The sequence below is a fragment of the Diabrotica virgifera genome, chromosome 3 (genome assembly GCF_917563875.1).
Source record: "Diabrotica virgifera virgifera chromosome 3, PGI_DIABVI_V3a".
NCBI classification, from domain to species: Eukaryota; Metazoa; Arthropoda; class Insecta; order Coleoptera; family Chrysomelidae; genus Diabrotica; species Diabrotica virgifera.
In genome coordinates, this window is record NC_065445.1 from 31,265,123 (window position 1) to 31,287,853 (window position 22,731).

General features: G+C 33.5%; 1 protein-coding gene across 2 annotated transcripts in view; it reads left to right on the plus strand.

Annotated features, from left to right (window-relative positions):
* The window catches only part of LOC114324245 (dipeptidase 1), a 996,635-nt gene that overhangs the window by 793,947 nt on the left and 179,957 nt on the right, over nt 1–22,731 (plus strand). For both annotated transcript variants that reach the window (XM_050646393.1, XM_028272037.2), the window contains one exon: nt 7,633–7,765. In XM_050646393.1, the coding sequence (XP_050502350.1) occupies nt 7,633–7,765 (133 nt within the window). The remainder of the gene's footprint in view (nt 1–7,632; nt 7,766–22,731) is intronic.

The window sequence follows — 22,731 nt, forward strand, 5'->3', positions numbered from 1 at the left end:
AATTACGCAACTTTAATGTCAGTACAACTTTTCTTGGAAACGGAAACTTTTAAAGTTATAATCAAAAAACCAAAAAAAAATCGACTTTTTCTTTAATTTTTTGACATTTTGATTATTTAAACCCGGACCTGTTTGAGTGGGAGGATAACTCAATTATTATTATACGAGTTATTTCCAAGCAACTTCTGCAAAAAAATATGAGTCACCTCTCAACGTCCAAATGTACTAGTATTTTTACAGATGCGCCCTGGTCTATTATTTGTTTAAAGCGATATTAGTCAGCTGATCCAAATATGAGTCTATTTCCTGTACTATACTTGCTAAAGCGTATAACACTATTGTTTAAATTGACGGATACTCTTTGCGGCGGGATCGTGATCTAACAAAACAAAGTGATGACTCAAAGCACGATGACCCGGAATCTTCGCAAACAACAAAATAGGAAAAAGTGTGGAAACTAGCAGAACAACCAACACAGCGCAACGTATGGCAAGCGAGCAATAAGGTTGTACGCCTGATTAATGTCGAAGACCAACGAAGCGTCACAAAATCCTTTTGGTTTGCCATCGTAGTGTGAACCTTTTAAATTGTCTTTATACACACTCAGGCTTTTTACTCTTTCACTGACTGTTGTTTCGTTTTATCTTTATTGACCGTGCGCCTTTAGCAACCCGTCAATCGGTTTTCTTTTTAGCAAAAGCCAGTTAGGTTTCCTATATTTTTAGTCGGACGATGAACGGCATAGTTTATTCGGCTTTTATAAAAAAAAAGAAATAGGAAACTATTGCTTTATATACCGACTTTAAATAATATGGTCATGGTATGTATTATTTTTATTACTTATAGGCCAGTAAATAGCCGTTTTTTCTGGTCACGACGGATTTGCTCAGGGATGCTTTTACTTGGGGGGGTTGAAAGCCGAAAGACTGAAGTCTAAGCAATTTTCTATATTCTATAGAGTTTTTTGTTCATTTTCCAACAAAAAAAAAACACGCTTTTAGAAGGTGTTTCGCAAATACCCCTACCCCGAAATTTCCTCTAAAACTTGTATCGTACGAGAAGGATACACCGACTTACTAATAATCTGTACGCTGTATAAAAAAATGTCTCAAACAAAAAATGTACGTCTGTCCGTCCGTCTGTCTGTCTGTGAACGCAACTCCTACGTCATTATACCAGCTAAAATGATAAATGAGGTGTCACTGAAAGCTTATAATCCAAGGATGGTACTAAAGGTGAGGAATTTGAGCTAGGCTGTCTGTCCGTCTGTCCATCCGACCGCGAATATAACTCCTCCGTCATTATACCAGGTAGAATGACAAATGAGGTGTCAAATGAAAGATTATAATCCAATAATGGTACTAAAGATGCTAATAAATACTTCCGGTTTCATGACTGTCTGTCCGTCTGTCTGTCTGTTCGTCCGCGAATACAACTCCTCCGTAATTAATACAGATAGATACAAATGAGGTATCGGATGTAAGCTTATAATCCAAGGATGATATTAAAGATGAGAAATTTGACATGGGACTTCCGGTTTTAGAGTTGCAACCGTAAGTACTGTTTTAAAGTCACTGAAATAGTATAAGCCATATATCATTCGACGTGCCTTAGCAAGATGAGAAAAAATATAAAATTTTGGTTTTAATATTATTTCCGGTTAAAACGGTTTAACCAGAAGTGCCATATAACACATCACTCGCTGAAATAGTACATATAACACATCAATCAAAGCGTATTGAATAGTTGAGTTTGAAATTTGAATCTTTAGTTCCGGTTTTGAAATAATTTCTATTTAAACAACGACGACCTAAAGTTTAGTAAAGATGACTCAAAATTAATAAAATCGTGTAGCAATCGACACAACGTTACACGAAGAGTTCAAATATCGACTTCTAGTTCTACTATCGATTACTTTGGATGAAAACCTAGGACTTACGAAGTCCAATTACTTGTTTTGAATACCAGTTACGCTCACGAAATCAATTTTTTAAATAAAATTTGTATCCACTTGACGGTAAAAATTAGATATCTTTTGATTCTTTTTTTTTTTGTCATGCCTATTTTTTTGTCCTAGTACTGTACAAAAGACTCCTCAAGACACAATGCCCGACTGAAGGATAAAAGATGGAATCATGAAATACAACAATGGAGACGGTGGTTAGGAAGAAGAAGTAGAGGAAGGCCACAAATGAGATGGGCCGATGACATAATGAAGTTTGGAGGACACAACTGGAAACAGGTGGCGTAAAATACACAACACCGGATTGAATTGGAGGAGGCTTATGTTCAAAGTTGGATTATTGAAAGCTGAAGAAGAAGAAGAAGAAGCACGTCTCAGATGGATAGGTCATGTAATCAGACGAGAGGAAGATGCCATAGTCAGAAAAGTTTTTGACCGAAGAGGGCCGATAGGACAACGAACAAGAAAAAGACCGAGACTTAGGTATCAAGACAACCTAGAAAATGATTTGAAATCTACTGGAATTAGAGCATGGAGAAGAGTTGCCAAAGACAGGGGCGAATGGAGGATTGTTCTGAAGAAGGCTTTGGCTCATAAAGAGCTGTAACGCCACTGATGATTATCTTTTTGTCCTATCGACAAAATTCAAAATTGGTTTAAAGGTGAAGAATGCAGCTTTCGTATACAATTTTTGCATACAGCGCTTTCTTGGCTTTCCAAATGATCTCTTTCCCTGCCTTCTAGCATTCAGTGCTCTTTTTAGTAGCCTATTCTCTCCCATTCTTGTCACATGTCCGGCCCATTGCAATCTTTGTATTCTAATATGAAGTCCGACAGAGGTGTTTGCTTGTAAAGTTGATAAAGCTGATCGATTTACTCGAGAATTTAATTCGCGAGTCCAAAAAATGAATGTCTAGAAATTAAATCCAGAAATCCAATTTAGACGTTTAAAAAAGTTCTGGATACTTGACCATATTGTATTTTAACTAAAAGAAAGCTGAAGGCGATCGGTACATAATTCGCAAATATTTTACGGCTATCCCTACTTTTTCAGTCTTTACACGGCAAATTACGTGTAGTAAAATTCACACTGGTATGGATATGTAAACATTACTAGAATGTCATTCTACTTCAAAATGTCGTCATTAACTTAAAGAGATGGCTTTTGAATGTTCTTGGATAACTGTTATTTGTATAATTGCAAATTATTAATTCAGTTAATAAATGTGATAATTTTTTCACTAACTATGTATTCAGTGATTGTAATAATTTATATGTATAAAAAAAACTAATACTCAATCGAGAAAAGAGGAAAAGTGTTAAAGTGATTTTTTAATAATATATTGTTACTATGGAACGCTTACAGTTTTGAATATCTTTAACAACAAAATACTTGGATCACAGGATATATTATCCTGTTATACAGGGCCCCCGCTACCATAAGTGCAAAGTGTGTAATGCACACGGGCGCCATCCTGTAGGGGCGCAAAAATTGAGGATCAAAAATTGCAAAATATTTACAAAAAAATCAAAAACAAAAATTAATTTTAAAATAAAAGTTGAGAAATTAAATAGATCAGTTTTACTTTGTTTGGATGACATTATTAGTCTTTCTATAGATATAAAATAAAAAATCCTGCTATAAAAATAACAAACACCCATTCCGTAGACAAAACTGTAGATAAGAAATACCTAACTAAGCCCTGATTTCGTGGAAAAATTCTAAACATGTAAGTAGTAGTGTGTGGGCGGTAATTCTATCTCATCTATGAGCCAACGATTGTGTGACACTCAAATGATGAATCGACAATATTTCATAATCGCCTACCCATCAAATAACTAATTAGACAGGCCTGTATCGTCGTCATCGTTAGCGAAATTATTTCGATTCGATTTTTTTGCAAATTACTCAAAATGAGGTCTTTATAACAAATTCAGAGAGCCAGGCGGTGCCTTGGTCGAAAAATTATTAAAACAAATTCACAAAAATAATTTTTTTCATTCGAACCAATTTTTTTAGATCGCTTGGGTCATTTTGAGTAAAAAATGCCTCTTGTCATTTTTTACTAAAATTGATTGTTGTCGAGTTATACGCGATTTAAACTTAAAAATGCGAAAATGGCCATTTTTAAGGCTTAATAACTCGATTAAAAATTATTAATATGAGAGTCAAAAAGTGACGAAGTCAAAGTTTAAAACCCCTCCTTCAAGATCCTGAAGAAATTTTTGTCATTATTTTATTACAAAGCTGTTGTTTTTAATTATTAACAATTAGCGCTATAGCCCAAGCTGTATCGTTGCCCCCGTTAGCGAAATTATTTCGATGGTTTTTTTTTGCAAAAGCTTACTCAAAAAGAGGTCTTTATAACAAATCCACAGGGTTCCAGGCGGCACCTTGGTCGAAAAATTGTTTAAACAACTTTTTTAAACAAATTCACAAAAATAATTTTTTCACTTCGAACAATTTTTTTTAGATAATTTGGGTTATTCTGAGCAAAAAAGTTCTCTAGTGATTTTTCTCTAAAATTGATTGTTGTCGAGTTAGGTATATTGCCCTTTTTTCGCATTTTTCAAATCTTAAATCGCGTATAACTCGACAACAATCAACCTTTGAGAAAAATGACAAGGAACCATTTTTACTCAGAATGACCATAGTTATCTAAAAAAAAATTTGTTCAAAATGAAAAATTTTCTTTTGTGAATTTGTTTAAAAAAAATTGTTTAAACAATTTTTCGACCACGGCACCACCTGGTACCCTGTGGATTTGTTATAAGTATTATGATAAGTCCCGTCTAAAGGTACGTTTTTACTGGCGCGGCTCGCTCGTTTAATCGCTGAAAGATCGTCGCTGAACAGGGTTGCCAGATTGGGGTATTTTCCCACAATTTTTTGGTATTTTGAAACCGTCTAGGGGAATTAAATTTACGAATGTACATAGAACTGTATATTATACTCTCATATAATCGAAGACGATAGGACCTATGAATTATTTCCAGGGCCTCTGTTAATAAGTAGTATAATTTTGTTTTACTCTTCTTTACATATGACTACTACTTCATTAAAATGTGCCAAAAATTTAAATTTGGGAGATTTGAGCTTCAATTTGAGGGAATTTCAGTTTCTAAGTGGGAGATTTATAAAATCACATCTGGCAACTCTGTAGCTGAACAGTGATTGCGGTGTATCTGATTGTGCGTGTGGCTGTGTGGATTGTAGGAACCGTTTTGACTGAAGCGTCTAGTCTATAACCTTTGTATGGGCGAGTCGAATAATATATTGCTTATATTATTCCGACGACTTTAAAACAGTACTCCCGGTCGCCTTTCTAAAACCGGAAGTCCTAGGTCAAGTTTCTCACCTTTGGTACCGTCCTTGAATCATAAGCTTTCGTTCGACATCTCATCTGTCATTCTACCTAGTGGAATGACGGAGGAGTTATTTTCACGGACGACGAACAGACGGGCAGATAGTCATGAAACCAGAAGTAGGTATATATTTGTTCTCATCTTGCTATAGCGCGTCGAATATTACATCTCTTGTACTATTGACTTTAAAATAGTACTTGCGGTTGCATTTCTAAAAGCGGAAGTCTTAGGTAAAATTTTCTCACCTGTAGTAGTATCCTTGGATCATAAGCTTTCATTGGACACCTAATTTTCATTCTACCTGGTATAATGAGGAGTTATGTTTACGGATGGACGGACAGACGACAGACGGACAATATTAATATTATTATTCAAAGAAAACAATTATTGTTAAAATACATTCGAGCAGAGGAAATAGAGGATGAAGAAAGAATTGTCCAATGCTACAAGATTAGAAAAACATGCAATATTTAAAAGAAGACATGAAGAAGGATACTTCAAAATTGTGATAAACAACCATTTATTAGGAAATTATGAAATAATACATACAGTGGAACCTCGATAACTCGGATTAATCGGGACCGCGGCCGATCCGGGTTATCGAAAATCCGGGTTAGCCGGAGAATATGGTAAAAATTAATAAAATACGGTATACTTACAGATAAACTCCGTTATAATTGAAATAACATGAAATATATATGCACAGTACACATCTGAATTACTAAAAACACGTAAACACAAACCTAAGCAAACGGAAACGAACAATACAAGACTGTACTACACCCAATATAGTCACAATCGGAACGATGTTATGCTATTTTAGAACAGTGAAGATTAAGACCATTCTTTAAAAAAAAATAAATAGTCTTTTAGCCTTTTTTAAACAATGCTAAGACAGTTTGATTGAAATAAATAAAGGAATACTACTACAGGTGCCTGTTGTCTCCGATAGTTCAAGTAAATGAACGTCGCTGTGCCATGCCGCCCTGTGACATGAGTCATTTTTATTATCGTATAGTTCAAATTACACAAATACACATTATCTCTCAAATATTATATTACATACATTTTTATTTTTAATTGTTGAAATGTTTGTCTGATAAAAATCGGTTCGGGTTAGCCGGACTTCCGGGTTATCGGGGGCCGACTTATCGGGGTTCCACAGTACTTATAAAAAAAAGCTTCACTTCACAAAAATTTCTCAAATACAAAACTCCGAAACACGCACCGCCAACAAATCACACAAGCAGTATACCGCAATCAATGCTCAGATTCAGCGACGATCTTTCAGCTATTAACGAGCCAGCCGCTGCAGTAAAAACGTGGACAAAATTTGAAAATCGCGTTACTCTGGGTTCGCCATCCACAAAAAGGTGGGATGTTGTGAGGTGAGCAAAAATGTTCTCGGGTTAATTCTAAACCCTCATGTGTGAGAAGATGGTCCAGCAGAATTGATTCAATAAAGCCCCTTAAACTTTATTTAATTAAGATTTGCTATGGTGTTATTTATTCCTATTTTGCTATATTTGCACCTACCTACCTACCTTCAAAAAAAAATAAAAAAAAATTATCAAAATGCCTTAAGGGGCGCCAAAATCATTTTTTGCACACAGGCGCCAGTAGTTCTTACGGGGGCCCTGCTGTTATATTTTCTCTGCTTGGATCTTCCACAAATAATACACAATAAATAACTTTTTATTAAGTTCACGTCTTAAATCAATTATTTATCAAATACATTATATATCAATATTATTTAATCAACAACTCAAAATATTCTCCATTAGATGCCATGTAAAATATTTCAAATTGTCACTGATTGTCACTGTCTGACTGACAATATGCTGACAATATTCTATTCGACTGAGTGCGTTGTAAGACAAAGATAGATTTGGAAAATATTACGACAGACATTGTTTTCATTTTTTTCGAATCCTGAAAAAACCAATAAATATTTTTAAAAATTTAAACGCAGAATGAAAGACTAAATTATTAACGAGGGTGGAAAGTCCCTTAGAATAAATAAAAACTTTATTTTGAATGAGATATTTGAAATTAAAAATCACACTAAATTTCCTTTAAATTTTTTCACCCCCGTAACTTATTAAAATAAACATTATAGAAGTTCTCAGGGACTTTCGGCCCTCGCTAATAACGTAATCTTTCATTCTGCGTTTAAATTTTTCAAAAATACTTGTTAGGGTTCTCAGGATTCGAAAAAAATTAATCCCCATTTGAATAGCATTGCAGCCGAAAATATGTTCCCATCCCCTTAAATGAGGGTCTAATATTATTTTTTGTTTCAGTTCTGGGCAGCGTACGTCCCTTGTGACTCCCAGTATAAAGATGCAGTACAACTGACTTTAGAACAAATAGACGTCATAAGAAGGTTAACGGATCAATACAATCCTCGATTGACGTTGTGCACTTCTTCTGAGGGTAAGTTTTTAAACTCTCCAAAATTAAATATTTTCCTTACTGGAAAATATTTTCTTTTCCACTTTACAGTAAAACAATAGAATATTAATTTTATACAGGGTTGGCAAAATTAAAGTTTTTTCCAAAAAACCAAAAATATCCGTTTTTTGGTTTAAACCAGGTTTATTTGATTTAACCCTTTAACGGGCAGAACTATTGTTTTTGTAAAACTATACTTTTGAATAGTAAAAGTAGTTCATTATGCAGCGTTAATAAGACAAAAAATGTTTAAAACATTTTTTTCTGTGCCAGAAGAGCTGGAAATGGTGGTAGATATAGCTACCAGTGTGCATTTTGACAAACAACTAATACTTAGTGGACAATGGTATATATAACGACCAGTAAAAACAATTACAAAAATTTATAAAAAAAACTTTATTTTGGAAATGTAAAAAAACTAAATACAGTAATATTTTAAATTTATTATCTAAGAACTTTCTATCTACTATGGTAGGGTGCAAAACAGTCTTTTCATAGAGCAACGTTACAAACTTGACAAATCAAATTGCTGCGCCTTTGTTTCTTTTTAGATGAAGCACAAAGGGCACAGCGCCTATAAGTTCCTTTGATGGATAAGTGTGAACCAGCATGCAAAGTTTAGTTTGATATTGGTCCAGATATTTTTCTGAAAGTAAAAGTGCTAATAAAATTATCAGCTAGTTCACTGCGGAACTGTTATGCAGTCATAGGCTTTCACTTGAGTTTTTTATTCAGAGTCTCGTTATATAAAATATAGTTGTTTACTATTGCTGCGTCTAAAAGGTAGAGAATTTGTTGCTTGAGGTAATGTTAACAGTTGTTCATCCTCGTAGTCTTCATCAGAAAAAATGTTTTAGGAAATAACCTAGCCAGCTTGTTGTGCTTGAAACCAAATCCGTAATCTGGATCAAACTGAGGATCTTGATCGGAATTATCAAAATGTTCGTTTCCGCTATAATTATTAATTTGTCTTTCTTGTAAGAGTACATTGGCGCACCCTTTTCAAGTGCTGTACTGAAGTACTGGAACATGTCGGCTGGCTGTCGATACTAGTAGTCGAGGATTGTGACGGAGTTCTGGAAATTGAGCTTCTCTCAGGGAAATTGTCGTCTGCATTCTCATCGCCATCAAATTCGGAAAGACAATACTCTTCATCACTTAGATGGTCTACTATATCCTGGAGTTCAGCTTCTGTAAGCGGTCGGTTTCTAGACATCTAAAAAAACATAGGAGTAATGTACTGGAAAAATCTAACCAAACCTAAATAATGTACTGGAAAAATTGTAATCACAAATAGGTCTAATAAATAATTTAAAGTCTTATAGAACCTTGTCTAGCAAATAAATACTAAACTTTGCTTTAATGTATCCGTAAACATTTTAGTATTTGGCGTAAACTACGATCTCGAGTATTTTTTGGTTTAGTATGTGAAAAAATAACCTCTTATTTCGTACAATCCTCAAAATGATTAAAAATATTTTCCTATCGCTAATGTCAAACAACAAGATTTTTACAGAAATTTGTTGCCACAATATTGTTTAATAACTGGCATAAGTTTCAAAACGAAAAAAAAAATTGTTTGTATGCCGGGATAAATAAAAACAATGTATTTTGGGGTTACAATTCTCATAAAACATATTTATTATAGTCTAAGAGCTAGTGAACCCTCCGACTAACGGTCGTCCTGTAAGGCTAAACGTTTTTCTAGTGATAATTCATAGCACACCAAGGCTAAAAACCATGACCTGGCAGGCCTCAGCGGTGCACGTGTATCTACCAGGTGAATCGAAAAGTGCAAATTTAGGGGGTAAAATAAATTTTCTCCTGTAAGGTTTAAATTTAAGTATGTGTTTGAGTAAGTCATTTAGAAGAAATGTGTACAATGACAGGCGATTCTGAAGAGCATAAGAACTTGCCAGGCGAGGGAAAAGATTAGGGGTTTTTCCTAAAATTATTCTTTTTGCATCGAACAATTTTTTTTTAGATTTTTTGAATCATTTCAAACAGAAAACGTCTTTAGTGATTTTTCTCTTAAGTTAATAGTTTTTGTTATATGAGCAATTGAAAATTTTGAAAATTGAGAAATCGGCCATTTTTAACCCCAAATCGGACATTTATCTAAAAATTTCAATGTTTCCAAGGTACGTAGATATTCTTTAAACATTGATTGATGAAATCCCGAAGAGTTTTTTGCAATAAAATATCGAAAACCCCTTTGTTTTTTTAATTGCTGATCAAGCGTGTGCGACACTGTAGTATAAGTGAGGACGTTTGAGTTTGCATAAATTCATTATCTCGAGAATGGGCAAATTTCAAGAGAAATTCTCAGATAGGTCGATTTTTATTTTTGAATTAGGACTTTTTGGCATATATATAATACTAGTGACGTCATCCATCTGGGCGTGATGACGTAATCGATGATTTTTTTAAATAAGAGTAGGGGTTGTGTGATAGCTCATTTGAAAGGTTATTTAATTCTCTATTCAGTAATATAAACATTAACATAATTATTTGTACAGGGTGTACAAAAAAAAATTTTCTTCTATTTGTCAAATTTAATCAAAGTTAATTTAATAAAAAAAAATTTTTGTACGCCCTGTATAAATAATTATGTTAATGTTTATATTAGTGAATAGAAAATTCAATAACCTTTCAAATGAGCTATCACACAACCCCTACTCTCATGTAAAAAAATCATCGATTACGTCATCACGCTCAGATGGATGACGTCACTAGTATTATATATATGCCGAAAAGTCCTAATTTAAAAATAAAAATCTACCTGTCTGAGGATTTATCTTGAAATTTGCCCATTCTCGAGATAATGAATTTATGCAAACTCAAACGTCCTCACTTATACTACAGTGTCGCACCTGCTTGATTAACAATTAAAAAAACAAAGGGGTTTTTGATATTTTATTGCAAAAATCTCTCCGGGATTTCATCAATCAATGTTTAAAGAATATCTACGTATCTTGGCAACATTGAAATGTTTAGATAAATGTCTGATTTAGGGTTAAAAATGGATGATTTCGCAATTTTCAAAATTTTTAATCGCCTATATAACAAAAACTATTAACTTAAGAGAAAAATCACTAAAGACGTTTTCTGTTTGGAATGATTCAAGAAAACCTAAAAAAAATTTGTTCGATGCAAAAAGAATAATTTTAGGAAAAACCCCTAATCTTTCCCCTCGCCTGGCAAGGCCTTATGCTCTTCAGAATCGCCTGTCATTGTACACATTTCTTCTGAATGACTTACTCAAACACATACTTAAATTTAAACCTTACAGGAGAAAGTTGATTTTACCCCCTAAATTTGCACTTTTCGATTCACCTGGTAGATACACGTGCACCACTGAGGCCTGCCAGGTCATGGTTTTTAGCCTTGGTGTGCTATGAATTATCACTAGAAAAATGTCTAGCCTTACAGGACGACCGTTACTCGGAGGGTTCACTAGCTCTTAGACTATTATTGCAATAACTATGCCAGTGCTTTTAAAGAATTATATGCTAGTTAAAAATAATGAAAAAAGTACACTTGACACTTACCTTCAATTTTTGTCGAAGTAGTTTATTCCAAATGACACTTGTGCAAGAAACTAAAATAAAATTGAACGATTTTTTACATAGACTTTTGCAGAAAGGGGCACTGGTAGCTTATCATATTAGTTTTGTGAAAAGCACGTGGTTGCCAAGCCGCATATAGGTTTTCGGTATTCACACCTACCAGCAAGCATTCAGTGTATCGACTTCGCCTATAAAAATTGTTTTCACCGCAACGCTGATGACAAATTAAGCCGTAATAGCTTATGGTATATATAGCTACCAGAGAGCTTTAAAAAGTTTTAAACCAGGATTATTTGATACAATGTATTATAAATCTAAATTCTTTAAAAATGGATATATTATTTTGTAAAATAGTAGTAATAAATAATGAAAAAAATGATTAAGACAATTTTTATTTTCATTTACACACACAAAAAGTTAATACAACAAAAAAAAGTCTTCAGTCATAATAATATTCTAAATAACTAGATTCGAAAATACAAAAACAAAATTTATTTATCTTCACTTTCTTCATTTGCAGCATATGTAATAAAAACTTTAAATAAAAACACCTTGACACCGTAAGGTATAAGAATACGGCGTATGTAAGTAAGTAAATAAAAACACCAGTTTGGAGGCTTCTGCTGTACCCAAAGGTTTTTTTCCTAAAAAACCTTGGTACCTTGGAACCTGTTTAAACCTTGGTTTCAAGCATGTTGTTTTAAACCTGCCAACCCTGTTTCTGATTATAAGAATAAAAATAATACATTAGATCGAATGTCTCTACTAAAGAAAATTTTAATTTTTCCGTAAATTTTTAAAAAGGAAAATTGCACGAGAAATTTGTCAAAGTTAACACGAACACTGCAATTTCGAAAAATCCTATTAGGACTGCGCCAATTACGAAAATAAGAGCCGAATACGGGTTTGTAAAAATAAGAATTTCGTAATAAATTTATTTTGTGAACGTACAATTATTTTGAAATATGGTAACAACTACATGATTAAAAAGTTCTAAATCTAACTAAATACTGGTATATAAAATATAGTCTTTCTCTATTTCGTCAAACATTAGATAATCCAAAGTCGTAACTGTTGTCGTAACTGTTGTAAAGCAGTAATTATCTGCCTTAGTGCACTATACAAAACAAAATAACATAAAAACAAAATTATGTAATAAGTGAAGTGAGAAGATAAACTGATAAGTTGATAAGAGAACTCCCGTCTCGCAGACCGTTAAAATTTTACATGGAAGATAGTGCATCATGCAACTATTTGCTGCTACGTGATCGCTTCAAGTAAAGCTTGAAAAGACAACTACAAACATTCCTTAAAGTTACTCTTCTTCTTTATCGAACCTCCCTATACACTTCAGCGTTGTGAGAGCATCTTTTATATGTTTGTTTTCAGTTCTCTTTTTTACAAAAGATAGGCTTAGTATCTACATTTAAAACTATTGTGTTGTATTTTCTATTCAACAGTTACTATGCCCGGAAATGTATAAATTGACTGATTATAAGCAACTTTCGTTCTATAGAGTTTTTTTATGTAAGTCAATACTTTTCGAGATATTTGCGATTGAAAATGTTTCGACAAAAAACTACGTTTTTGAACGGTTTTCTCCAAATAACTCAAAAAGTAAATATTTTTTTGAAAAAAATATTCTTAGCAAAAGTGTAGCTTATAAAGAAACATGTTGTATCAGTTAAATCTATAAACCGAGTAAAAGCAAAGTTGTAGCTCATGAAAAATACTTCGTTAGTCGTCTAGTTACAAATCGAATATTTCAACGTGAAATCACCGAAAAATTAAGCACTTTTCTGGAAAAATCCATTTAAACTTTTTTAAATTGTTCAGCAAAATGCTTTATTTTAATTTTTTATAAAAGTTTAAAAATAAGCATTAAAAATAAGCGAGTTATGCTCAAAATAAAGTTGGCCCCTTTTTTGGTAAAAAAATCATAAAAATCTCCCCATGTTTTGCTCCCCAAATGAAATAAATCGTTACCGCTTTACAACCAATTTACTTTACTTTTCTATTTCTTATATGATCTGTCAGTTTTACCGGTTTAAATTGCTTATTTTTGAAAGTGTTATAGTTGAATGGGCTTGAACGAGCCACTATTCACAAGTGTATGCAAACTTTGAATAGCCATATCCTAACCAAGTTTTGTCTTACGGGAAAGCAAAATGAAACTATCATATTTATAACAGGAAAACCTAAGTTTTTTAACTCTTTGTTAACTCTAAGTTATTTCGAAAAAATGGTATTTTTCCAAAAATTTTAGAAATTTTTTTTAATATATGTACAACCTAATTTTTTCAAAAATAAGCACGTCAAACCGGTCAAATTTACAGATCATATAAACAATATACCTACATACATTTAAAGTAAATGGTAAAGCGGTAACGATTAATTTAATTTGGGGTGCTAAATAGAGGGAGATTTTCACATTTTCTTTAGCAAAAAAAAGGCCAACTTTTTTTTCAGCGTAACTCGTTTATTTTTGATGCTAGAAACTTTTGTAAAAAATAAAAATAAAAATAAAGCTTTTTTTAAACACTTTAAAAATATTAATCAGTTTTTCCCGAGAATAGCTTAATTTTTTGGTAATTTCACGTTGAAATATTTGATTTGGAATTAGACGAATAAGAACGTATTTTTCATGAGCTACAACTTTGCTTTTACTCGGTTTATAGACTTTACTGATACACCATTTTTTCAGTTTTTTTATAAGCTGAACTTTTTCCAAGAATATTATTTTCGATAAAAGATTTACTTTTTGAGTTATTTGCTGAAAACCGTAGTTTTTTGTCGAAAAATAAACATTTTCAATCGCAAATATCTCGAAAAGTATTGAATTACGTAAAAAACTCTATAAAACAAAAGTTGCTTATAATCAGTCAGTTTATCCATTTCCGGGCTTATCTTGAACGTATGTTTTTGTCACCACCGAAAAGGGGTGACTGTCACCCCCCAAGTAAAAGCAACCAACGGCACAAATTCAACTTTGAAGTGGAGGGTAAATAGAACCTAAATCCAAATTTTCATACAATTCGGAGTTGCCCCTAAAAATTACACTCGAAAACGGTAATTTATTGGACTAAGTGTAGGTTGGATGTTTTTATAATATATTATTATGTGCCTTTGTCTGAATTGTTGTAGAGCGTATTGTAAAAAACCTTTAACCTTCGGAGTACGGAGATTATTTGACTTACTTAGATTACGATGATGGGTCAAGCGTGACCCATTCTCATTTTACTTATAAGGATGTTTTAAATAGTCAGTATTATTAGACAGTATCTTTAATTCAACAATAATTAAACAAACATAACAATTAGAATCCTAAATTATTGTATTTAAATTTTTTAAGATGGTTCCCCATGGGCATATACTAGTTCGCTCCGGCGGCCAGATTTTAATATTTTACAGAAAACGGGCATAGGTAAATTCGCTTCGGATATATATCTGAATACGTATACCCGTAAACAGGGACGGCTGCGATTTACGTGTACCTACAAACATATTGAAAATTTTCTTCGAAATCCGAAGACCGGGTCAGTACTGACCCGGCATCCTAGATGTTACGTAGATGAAAAACTGTAATTTGCATGTTCACGAATTATATACGAAAAATAGATTGAAACAAATAAGGAGAACTTACAATCAATCGGATTTGTAAAAAAATTATTTCATAAAATATTAAGAAATATGTGAATTTCGGGTCACGCTTGACCCAGTCTTCGTACTCCGAAGGTTAAAAAGAAATACGACCAATAAATAAAAGGTTGGGTTATAAATAAACATAGGTATCATATTTTTAACTCTCTCTTCCATGGCACTACAGCCAAGTCAAGCCCTGGCCTCCCTCAGCATCTGTCTTCAAGAGTCTCTGTCCGTGACTACTCTCCTCCAATTATCCACCCTCAATATCTCTTTAGCATTAGTCTATCGACCTCTATAGTCTATCGACCTCTTTCGTGGTCTTCCTACTGGTCGACATCGCACCATAGTTCCGCTAAGCGTTCTACTAGGTGTTCTGTCATTATCCATTCTTATACGGTGACCTGCCCAGCGCAACCTTTATATTTTCACATAATTTGCTATAGAGGTTTCTTTGTGATACTGGTAGGTATAACTTGTATTTGAACCTTATTTCAACTTTCATATTTTTATTTTCTTTTTCTTAAGGTGCCGAGACCTCTTGTCGATGGTTGGCTCTCATATTGCTCAGCATACTAACAATCATTGTCTTATTTACAGTTGCACGAAATAGTTCAGTGCTAGTTTTCCCAAACCATTGGCGTAAATTTTTAAGCCAAGAAGTTGTACGGCGGCCCATACTTCTTTTTCCCATTATTTTACCTTGTATAACAAGGTGAAGTATGTCATGTTTTTCTAGGTGATGCATTATATGACCAAAGTATTCCAATTTACGCCTTTTAACCGTGTTTACTACTTCACATCTTTTATTCAAACGTTGAAAAACCCTTTCGTTCGTTACTCTTTCTACCCAACTGATCTTCACAATACGGCGGTAGACTCACATCTCAAATACTTCTAGGTTCTTTAAAAGCGATTCTGCCAGGGTCCGTGTTTCAACCCCGTAAAGTAGTACTGGGAATATACAGGGTGTCCCGAAAAGATTGGTCATAAATTATACCACACATTCTGGGGTCAAAAATAGTTCGATTGAACCTAACTTACCTTAGTACAAATGTGCTCATAAAAAAAGTTACAGCTCTTTGAAGTTACAAAATGAAAATCGATTTTTTTCAATATATCGAAGACTATTAGATATTTTTTATTGAAAATGGACATGCATCATTTTTATGGCAGGAACATCTTAAAACAAAATTAAGGTGTAATTTGTCCACCCCTTAAAAAATTTATGGGGATTTTGTTCCCTTAAACCCCCCCAAACTTTTGTGTACGTTCCAATTAATTCATTATTGTGGTACCGTTAGTTAAACACACCGTTTTTAAAACTTTTTTGCCTCCTATTATTTTTTCGATAAGCCAGTTTTTATCGAGATGCTACATCATTTTCAATATATTTACGTAAAAAATTTATAGGGGATTTTTCCTTTAAACCCCCCAAATGTTTGTGTACGTTCCAATCAAAACTTTTGCCTCTTAGTCTTTTTTTCATAAGTCACCTTTTACCGAGATGCAGCTTCTATTTCAAAATATACATAAAAATGTATATGTTACAGTTCAAGTTGATTATCCAGTTGGAGTTGACTCCAACTAGTTGGAGTCAACTCTAACGGCTGGTTTCAGTAAAAGTTGATTATAAATATAAAATGAAGATTTATATTCAACATTTACTAGTAAAAGTAGACTCCAACTAGGAAAAGTATACTCTTCCCAATGCCATTTAGTAAAAGTTGATTCTGATTCACACAAACAGCCGATTCTAGAAATTAAAGGTTACTGAATATGTTCAAATTAGTCTAGGCTGTATCGTCGCCCCCGTTAGGTAAATTACTCCGATTCGAATTTTTTGCACAAACTTACTCAAAAATAGGTCCCTATAACAAATCTACTGGGTGCCAGGCAGTACCTTGATCGATAAATTGTTTAAACAATTTTTTTTAGACAAATTCACACAAATAATTTTTTCACTTCACAAAATAATTTTCCTAAGTGCAGAAAGTCATACTTTTCCGCACGCGACTGCAGTTTGCCGAACGACGCGGAGTTCGGCAAGCAGTCGAGTGCGGAAAAGAGACTTTCTGCAAGCGTTAGGAACAATATTTTTTCTATGAGTCTTTAAAAAATGACCAAATCTTAATCAATTAATTTATTTAATATGAAAATACATACACAAATTAATTCTTTGACAAGGTTGTCAAAACCAAACTTTTAGCATAATTGGTTAGCATGACGACGATCTTGGTTTCCATGACGACGATTCAAAACCACTGTTATTGTCTACTGATTTGACTTTCGAATATTATGTCAAAATTATTTTATTTCATCGAATTCTCGCGTTAATTTCATTAAAACATGAACACAATAAGATATATTTGAAATAAATTAGTAAATAATATCTAAATATTAGTTTATTGAATGTATTATAATTATTTAAGGCCATATTAACATATCTAAATTAACACGCGTGCGGAAAAGTAAAACGCGTGCGGAAAAGTAACACGCGTGCGGAAAAGTAAAACTTTCTAAACTAAAACGCGTTCGCGAAAGTAGACATTTTTGCACGCTCGTAGAAAAAAGGTATTTTGTGATTTTTCTCTAAAATTGATTGTTGTCGAGTTATACGCGATTTAAAATTTGAAAAATGCGAAAATGGCCATTTTCAAGGCTCTCGGTTAAAATCCATTATTATGAAAGTCAGAAGGTGACCAAATTTATAGCCCCCTCTACAAGATCCAGCAGAAATTTTTGTCACTATTTTATTACTAAGCTTTATCTTTAATTATTACCAATGAGCGCTAAGTGCGTATTAGGCGGCCGTCAATGGTGAGTGCTAAAGAGATGCACCATTCCAGCCGTCCAATGGTGAGTCTCACTCGCACTCACATTGACGGCCGCCTCAATACACGGTTAGCGCTCATTGTTGATAATTAAAAATAATATCTTATTAATGAAATAATGACAAAAATTTCTTCAGGATCTTATAGAGGTAGCTTTAATCTTTGATTTTTTTTTAGTTTCTGACTTTCATAATATATAATATCGTATGGCATTTTTGCCTTTCGGACAGTTCCGGCGCCAATTACACCTTTCACCCTGTTTCAAGTAACTAGTGTCGATGTACACTAGCCCAGGGGGACCTACGGCTTAACGTGCTCTCCGAGGCACGGTGAGACGGCTCGTGTCATTATTGGAAATGAAAATGGTTTGTCTTTGGCAGGGCTCGAACCCACGTGCACTGGCGTATGAGGCCAGCGATTATGCCGTTACTCCACGGCCGCTCGCTCGACTTTCACAATAATTCTCTTTAACCGAGTTATTAAACATTGAAAATGATTATTTTGGCGATTTTCAAATTTTAAGTCGCTAATAACTCGACAACAGTCAATTTTAGAGAGAAAAAGGCCCAAAGGATCTAAAAAAAATTTGTACGAAGTGAAAAAATTATTTTTGCGAATTTGTTTAAAACCATTGTTTATCGCCAAACGTCACTAAAATCATTCATTATTGTACTCATTTGCCCTCATTTTCGGCAGTAAAGTATCACTTTGTTGTATTGAAAGAAGAATGTTACTTTACCTGCCGCGATTATTAATCAAATTAACCGAGATTGAATGTAAGTGGTCAATGGCAGCAATCGATTATTTATTTGAGTGAAATTAAAATTTATTTACTTTAATTATTAAAAATATTGTACAAAATTTATCTTATTATGTATTAATAAAATTTATGTCAAAAATTAAAATTCTGTAGTGTTTCGCAATTATATTCATACAAAATAAATCAAAACTTTACAGATTTAGTAATTAGGTAGGTATACAATATTGATAACTATCGATTAAACATCAAAACAGGCCATCGTGCAAAAGTCATCTGTCATTACTGTCATACGAATTTTTTATTTCGTCTAAAATTAAAAAAATTTCCTCAAAGTTGTAAGTAAGTGTTAATGCTTTTTATGATTGACGATACAATTTTGAACGCACCACCTCAATACTCTTTATCGAACGCGTCTGTTGCTCGATTCGCTTCCTCTGCTCGTAATATCAGACTCGTTCGATAAAGAGCCACTTTACTGACTTGGTACATAAATAACTATTAAACAATTTTTCGACCACGGTACTGCCTAGTACCATCTGTCCGACAGCGAGTATAACTCCTCGTTAATTATAACAGGTAGAATGAAAAATGAGGTGTCAAAGGAAAGATTAATATCCAAGGATGGTACTACAGGTGACAAATTTAACCTAGGCTGTCTATCCGTCCGTCCGCGAATATAACTCCTCCGTCATTATAACAGGTAGAATGACAAATCTTTCGTGGTCTTCCCACTGAACGTCCTCCTATTGGGGAACCGTCTCTCGCTGTCCTGACTACATTCTATTCTATTCTTCTGGTTCTTACCCAGTTATTAATGTTATCCACCTTGCATCTCCGTCGTATATCTGTACTTCTAGCTCTGTCCCATAGAGTCTTACTATCGATTTGTAAATTCTGCCTTTCATTTCTTTTCCGATATGACAAATGATGTGTCAAATGAAAGCTTATAATCCAAGGATGGTAATATTCATTTTCTTCTTTCATCCATTAAATCCAATATTTCCTCTGTCATCCATCTTTGCTTCCGTGGTCGCTGTTTTGTGAGCATTTCAGTTGCCGTTGCAAGGGCGTGTCTGATTTCCTCCCGAAGGCGAAAGTTAAGGATGTTTAATTATATGACAGTGTGCTAAAAAACAGTGCGAAAAAGTAAAACCCATTTAAAATACATTGTTACTTCAGACACACTTTAAACCCTTGCATGTACTGCTATCTATATTTACAATTTTCACACAATAAAACCTTTACATCAGCGGTTCTCAATCTTTATGAGTCATGTACCATCTAAAGTTTATTTTATTGTATTTCTATATTTTTAGATTGTATAATCAAGATTTACTATGTACTACTATTTTAAGTTTTTGTGTGTTTTGTGTACCACCGCAAATAATATTATATGTACCACCAGTGGTACATGTACCACAGATTGAGAACCGCTGCTTTACATAATATGAGATAGAGTAGATAAAAATTATTTTTGTGAATTTGGTTAACAAAAATTGGTTAAACAATTTTTCGACCGCGGTACCGCGTGACACCCTGTGTATTTGTTATAAGGATTGTTATACGGATGTACATATTTCTTTGAGTAAGTTTGTGCAAAAAATCGAATCAGAATAATTTACCTAACGGGGGCGACGTTATAGACTATATACTAATAAGTAGTTGAAACGGTCAAAACAAAGAAACGCACACTCATCAAAAATGCACTTGAGATTCTCGTATAATCAACATTTACTGAATCGATCCAGTAAGAGTCAACTCCAACTAGTAAAAGTTGATTTAAATTTTTAAAATCAACTTTTACTGCTCGTTTCAGTTGGAGTTGACTCCAACTAGTTGGAGTCAACTCTAACTGAGAATCAACTTGAACTGTAACATATACAAAATATACATGTTACAGTTCAAGTTGATTATCCAGTTGGAGTTGACTCCAACTAGTTGGAGTCAACTTTAACGGCTGGTTTCAGTAAAAGTTGATTATAAATATAAAATGAAGATTTATATTCAACATTTACTAGTAAAAGTAGACTCCAACTAGGAAAAGTATACTCTTCCCAATGCCATTTAGTAAAAGTTGATTCTGATTCACACAAACAGCCGATTCTAGAAATTAAATGTTACTGAATATGTTCAAATTAGTCTAGGCTGTATCGTCGCCCCCGTTAGGTAAATTACTCCGATTCGAATTTTTTGCACAAACTTACTCAAAAAGAGGTCCTTATAACAAATCTACTGGGTGCCAGGCAATATTACCTTGATCGGTAAATTGTTTAAAAACAATTTTTTTAGACAAATTCACAAAAATAATTTTTTCACTTCGAACAGTTTTTTTTAGATCATTTGGGTTATTCTGAGCAAAAATAGTTATTTTCCTAACAAGTGCAGAAAGTCATACTTTTCCGCACGCGACTGCAGTTTGCCGAAAGACGCGAAGCGGGAGTTCGGCAAGCAGTCGAATGCGGAAAAGAGACTTTCTGCAAGCGCTAGGAACAATATTTTTTCTACGAGCCTTTAAAAAATGACCAAATCTTAATCAATTAATTTAATTAATATGAAAACACATACACAAATTAATTCTTTGACAAGGTTGTCACCAACCAAACTTTCAGCATAATTGGTTAGCATGACGACGATCTTGGTTTCCATGACGACAATTCAAAACCACTGTTATTGTCTACTGATTTGACTTTAAATGTTATGTCAAAATTATTTTATTTCGTCGAATTCTCGCATTAATTTCATTAAAACATGAACACAATAAGATATATTTGAAATAAATTAGTAAATAATATCTAAAGATTTGTTTATTGTATGTATTATAATTACTTTAAAGCCATATTAACATATGTAAATTAACACGCGTGCGGAAAAGTAAAACGCGTGCGGAAAAGTAAAACGCGTGCGGAAAAGTAAAACTTTCTAAACTAAAACGCGTTCGCGAAAGTAGACATTTTTGCACGCTCGTAGAAAAAAGGTATTTTGTGATTTTTCTCTAAAATTGATTGTTGTCGAGTTATACGCGATTTAAAATTTGAAAAATGCGAAAATAGCCATTTTCAAGGCACTCGGTTAAAACCCATTATTATGAAAGTCAGAAAGTGACCAAATCAAAGTTTATAGCCCCCTCTACAAGATCCAGCAGAAATTTTTGTCACTATTTTATTACTAAGCTTTATCTTTAATTATTAACAATGAGCACTAAGTGCGTATTAGGCGGCCGTCAATGGTGAGTGCTAAAGAGATGCACCATTCCAGCCGTCCAAATTGACGGCCGCCTCAATACACGGTTAGCGCTCATTGTTGATAATTAAAAATAATATCTTATTAATGAAATAATGACAAAAATTTCTTCAGGATCTTATAGAGGTAGCTTTAATCTTTGATTTTTTTTAGTTTCTGACTTTCATAATATATAATATCGTATGGCATTTTTGCCTTTCGGACAGTTCCGGCGCCAATTACATCTTTAACCCTGTTTCAAGTAACTAGTGTCGACGTACACTAGCCCAGGTGGACCGACGGCTTAACGTGCTCTCCGAGACACGGTGAGACGGCTCGTGTCATCATTGGAAATGAAAATGGTTTGTCTTTAGCAGGGCTCGAACCCACGTGCACTGGCGTATGAGGCCAGCGATTATTCCGTTACTCCACGGCCGCTCGCTCGACTTTCACAATAATTATCTTTAACCGAGTTATTAAACCTTGAAAATGGTTATTTTGGCGTTTTTCAAATTTTAAGTCGCTAATAACTCGACAACAGTCAATTTTAGAGAAAAAAAAGCCCAAAGGATCTAAAAAAAAATTTGTATGAAGTGAAAAAATTTATTTTTGTGAATTTGTTTAAAATCATTGTTTATCGCCAAACGTCACTAAAATAATTCATTATTGTACTCATTTGTCCTCATTTTCTGCAGTAAAGTAACACTTTGTTGTATTGAAAGAAAAATGTTACTTTACCTGCCGCGATAATTAATCAAATTAACCGAGATTGAATGTAAGTGGTCAATAGCAGCAATCGATTATTTATTTGAGTGAAATTAAAATTTATTTACTTTAATTATTTAAAATATTTTACAAAACTTATCTTATTATTATTAAAATTTATGTCAAAAAGTAAAATTCTGTCGTGTTTCGCAATTATAT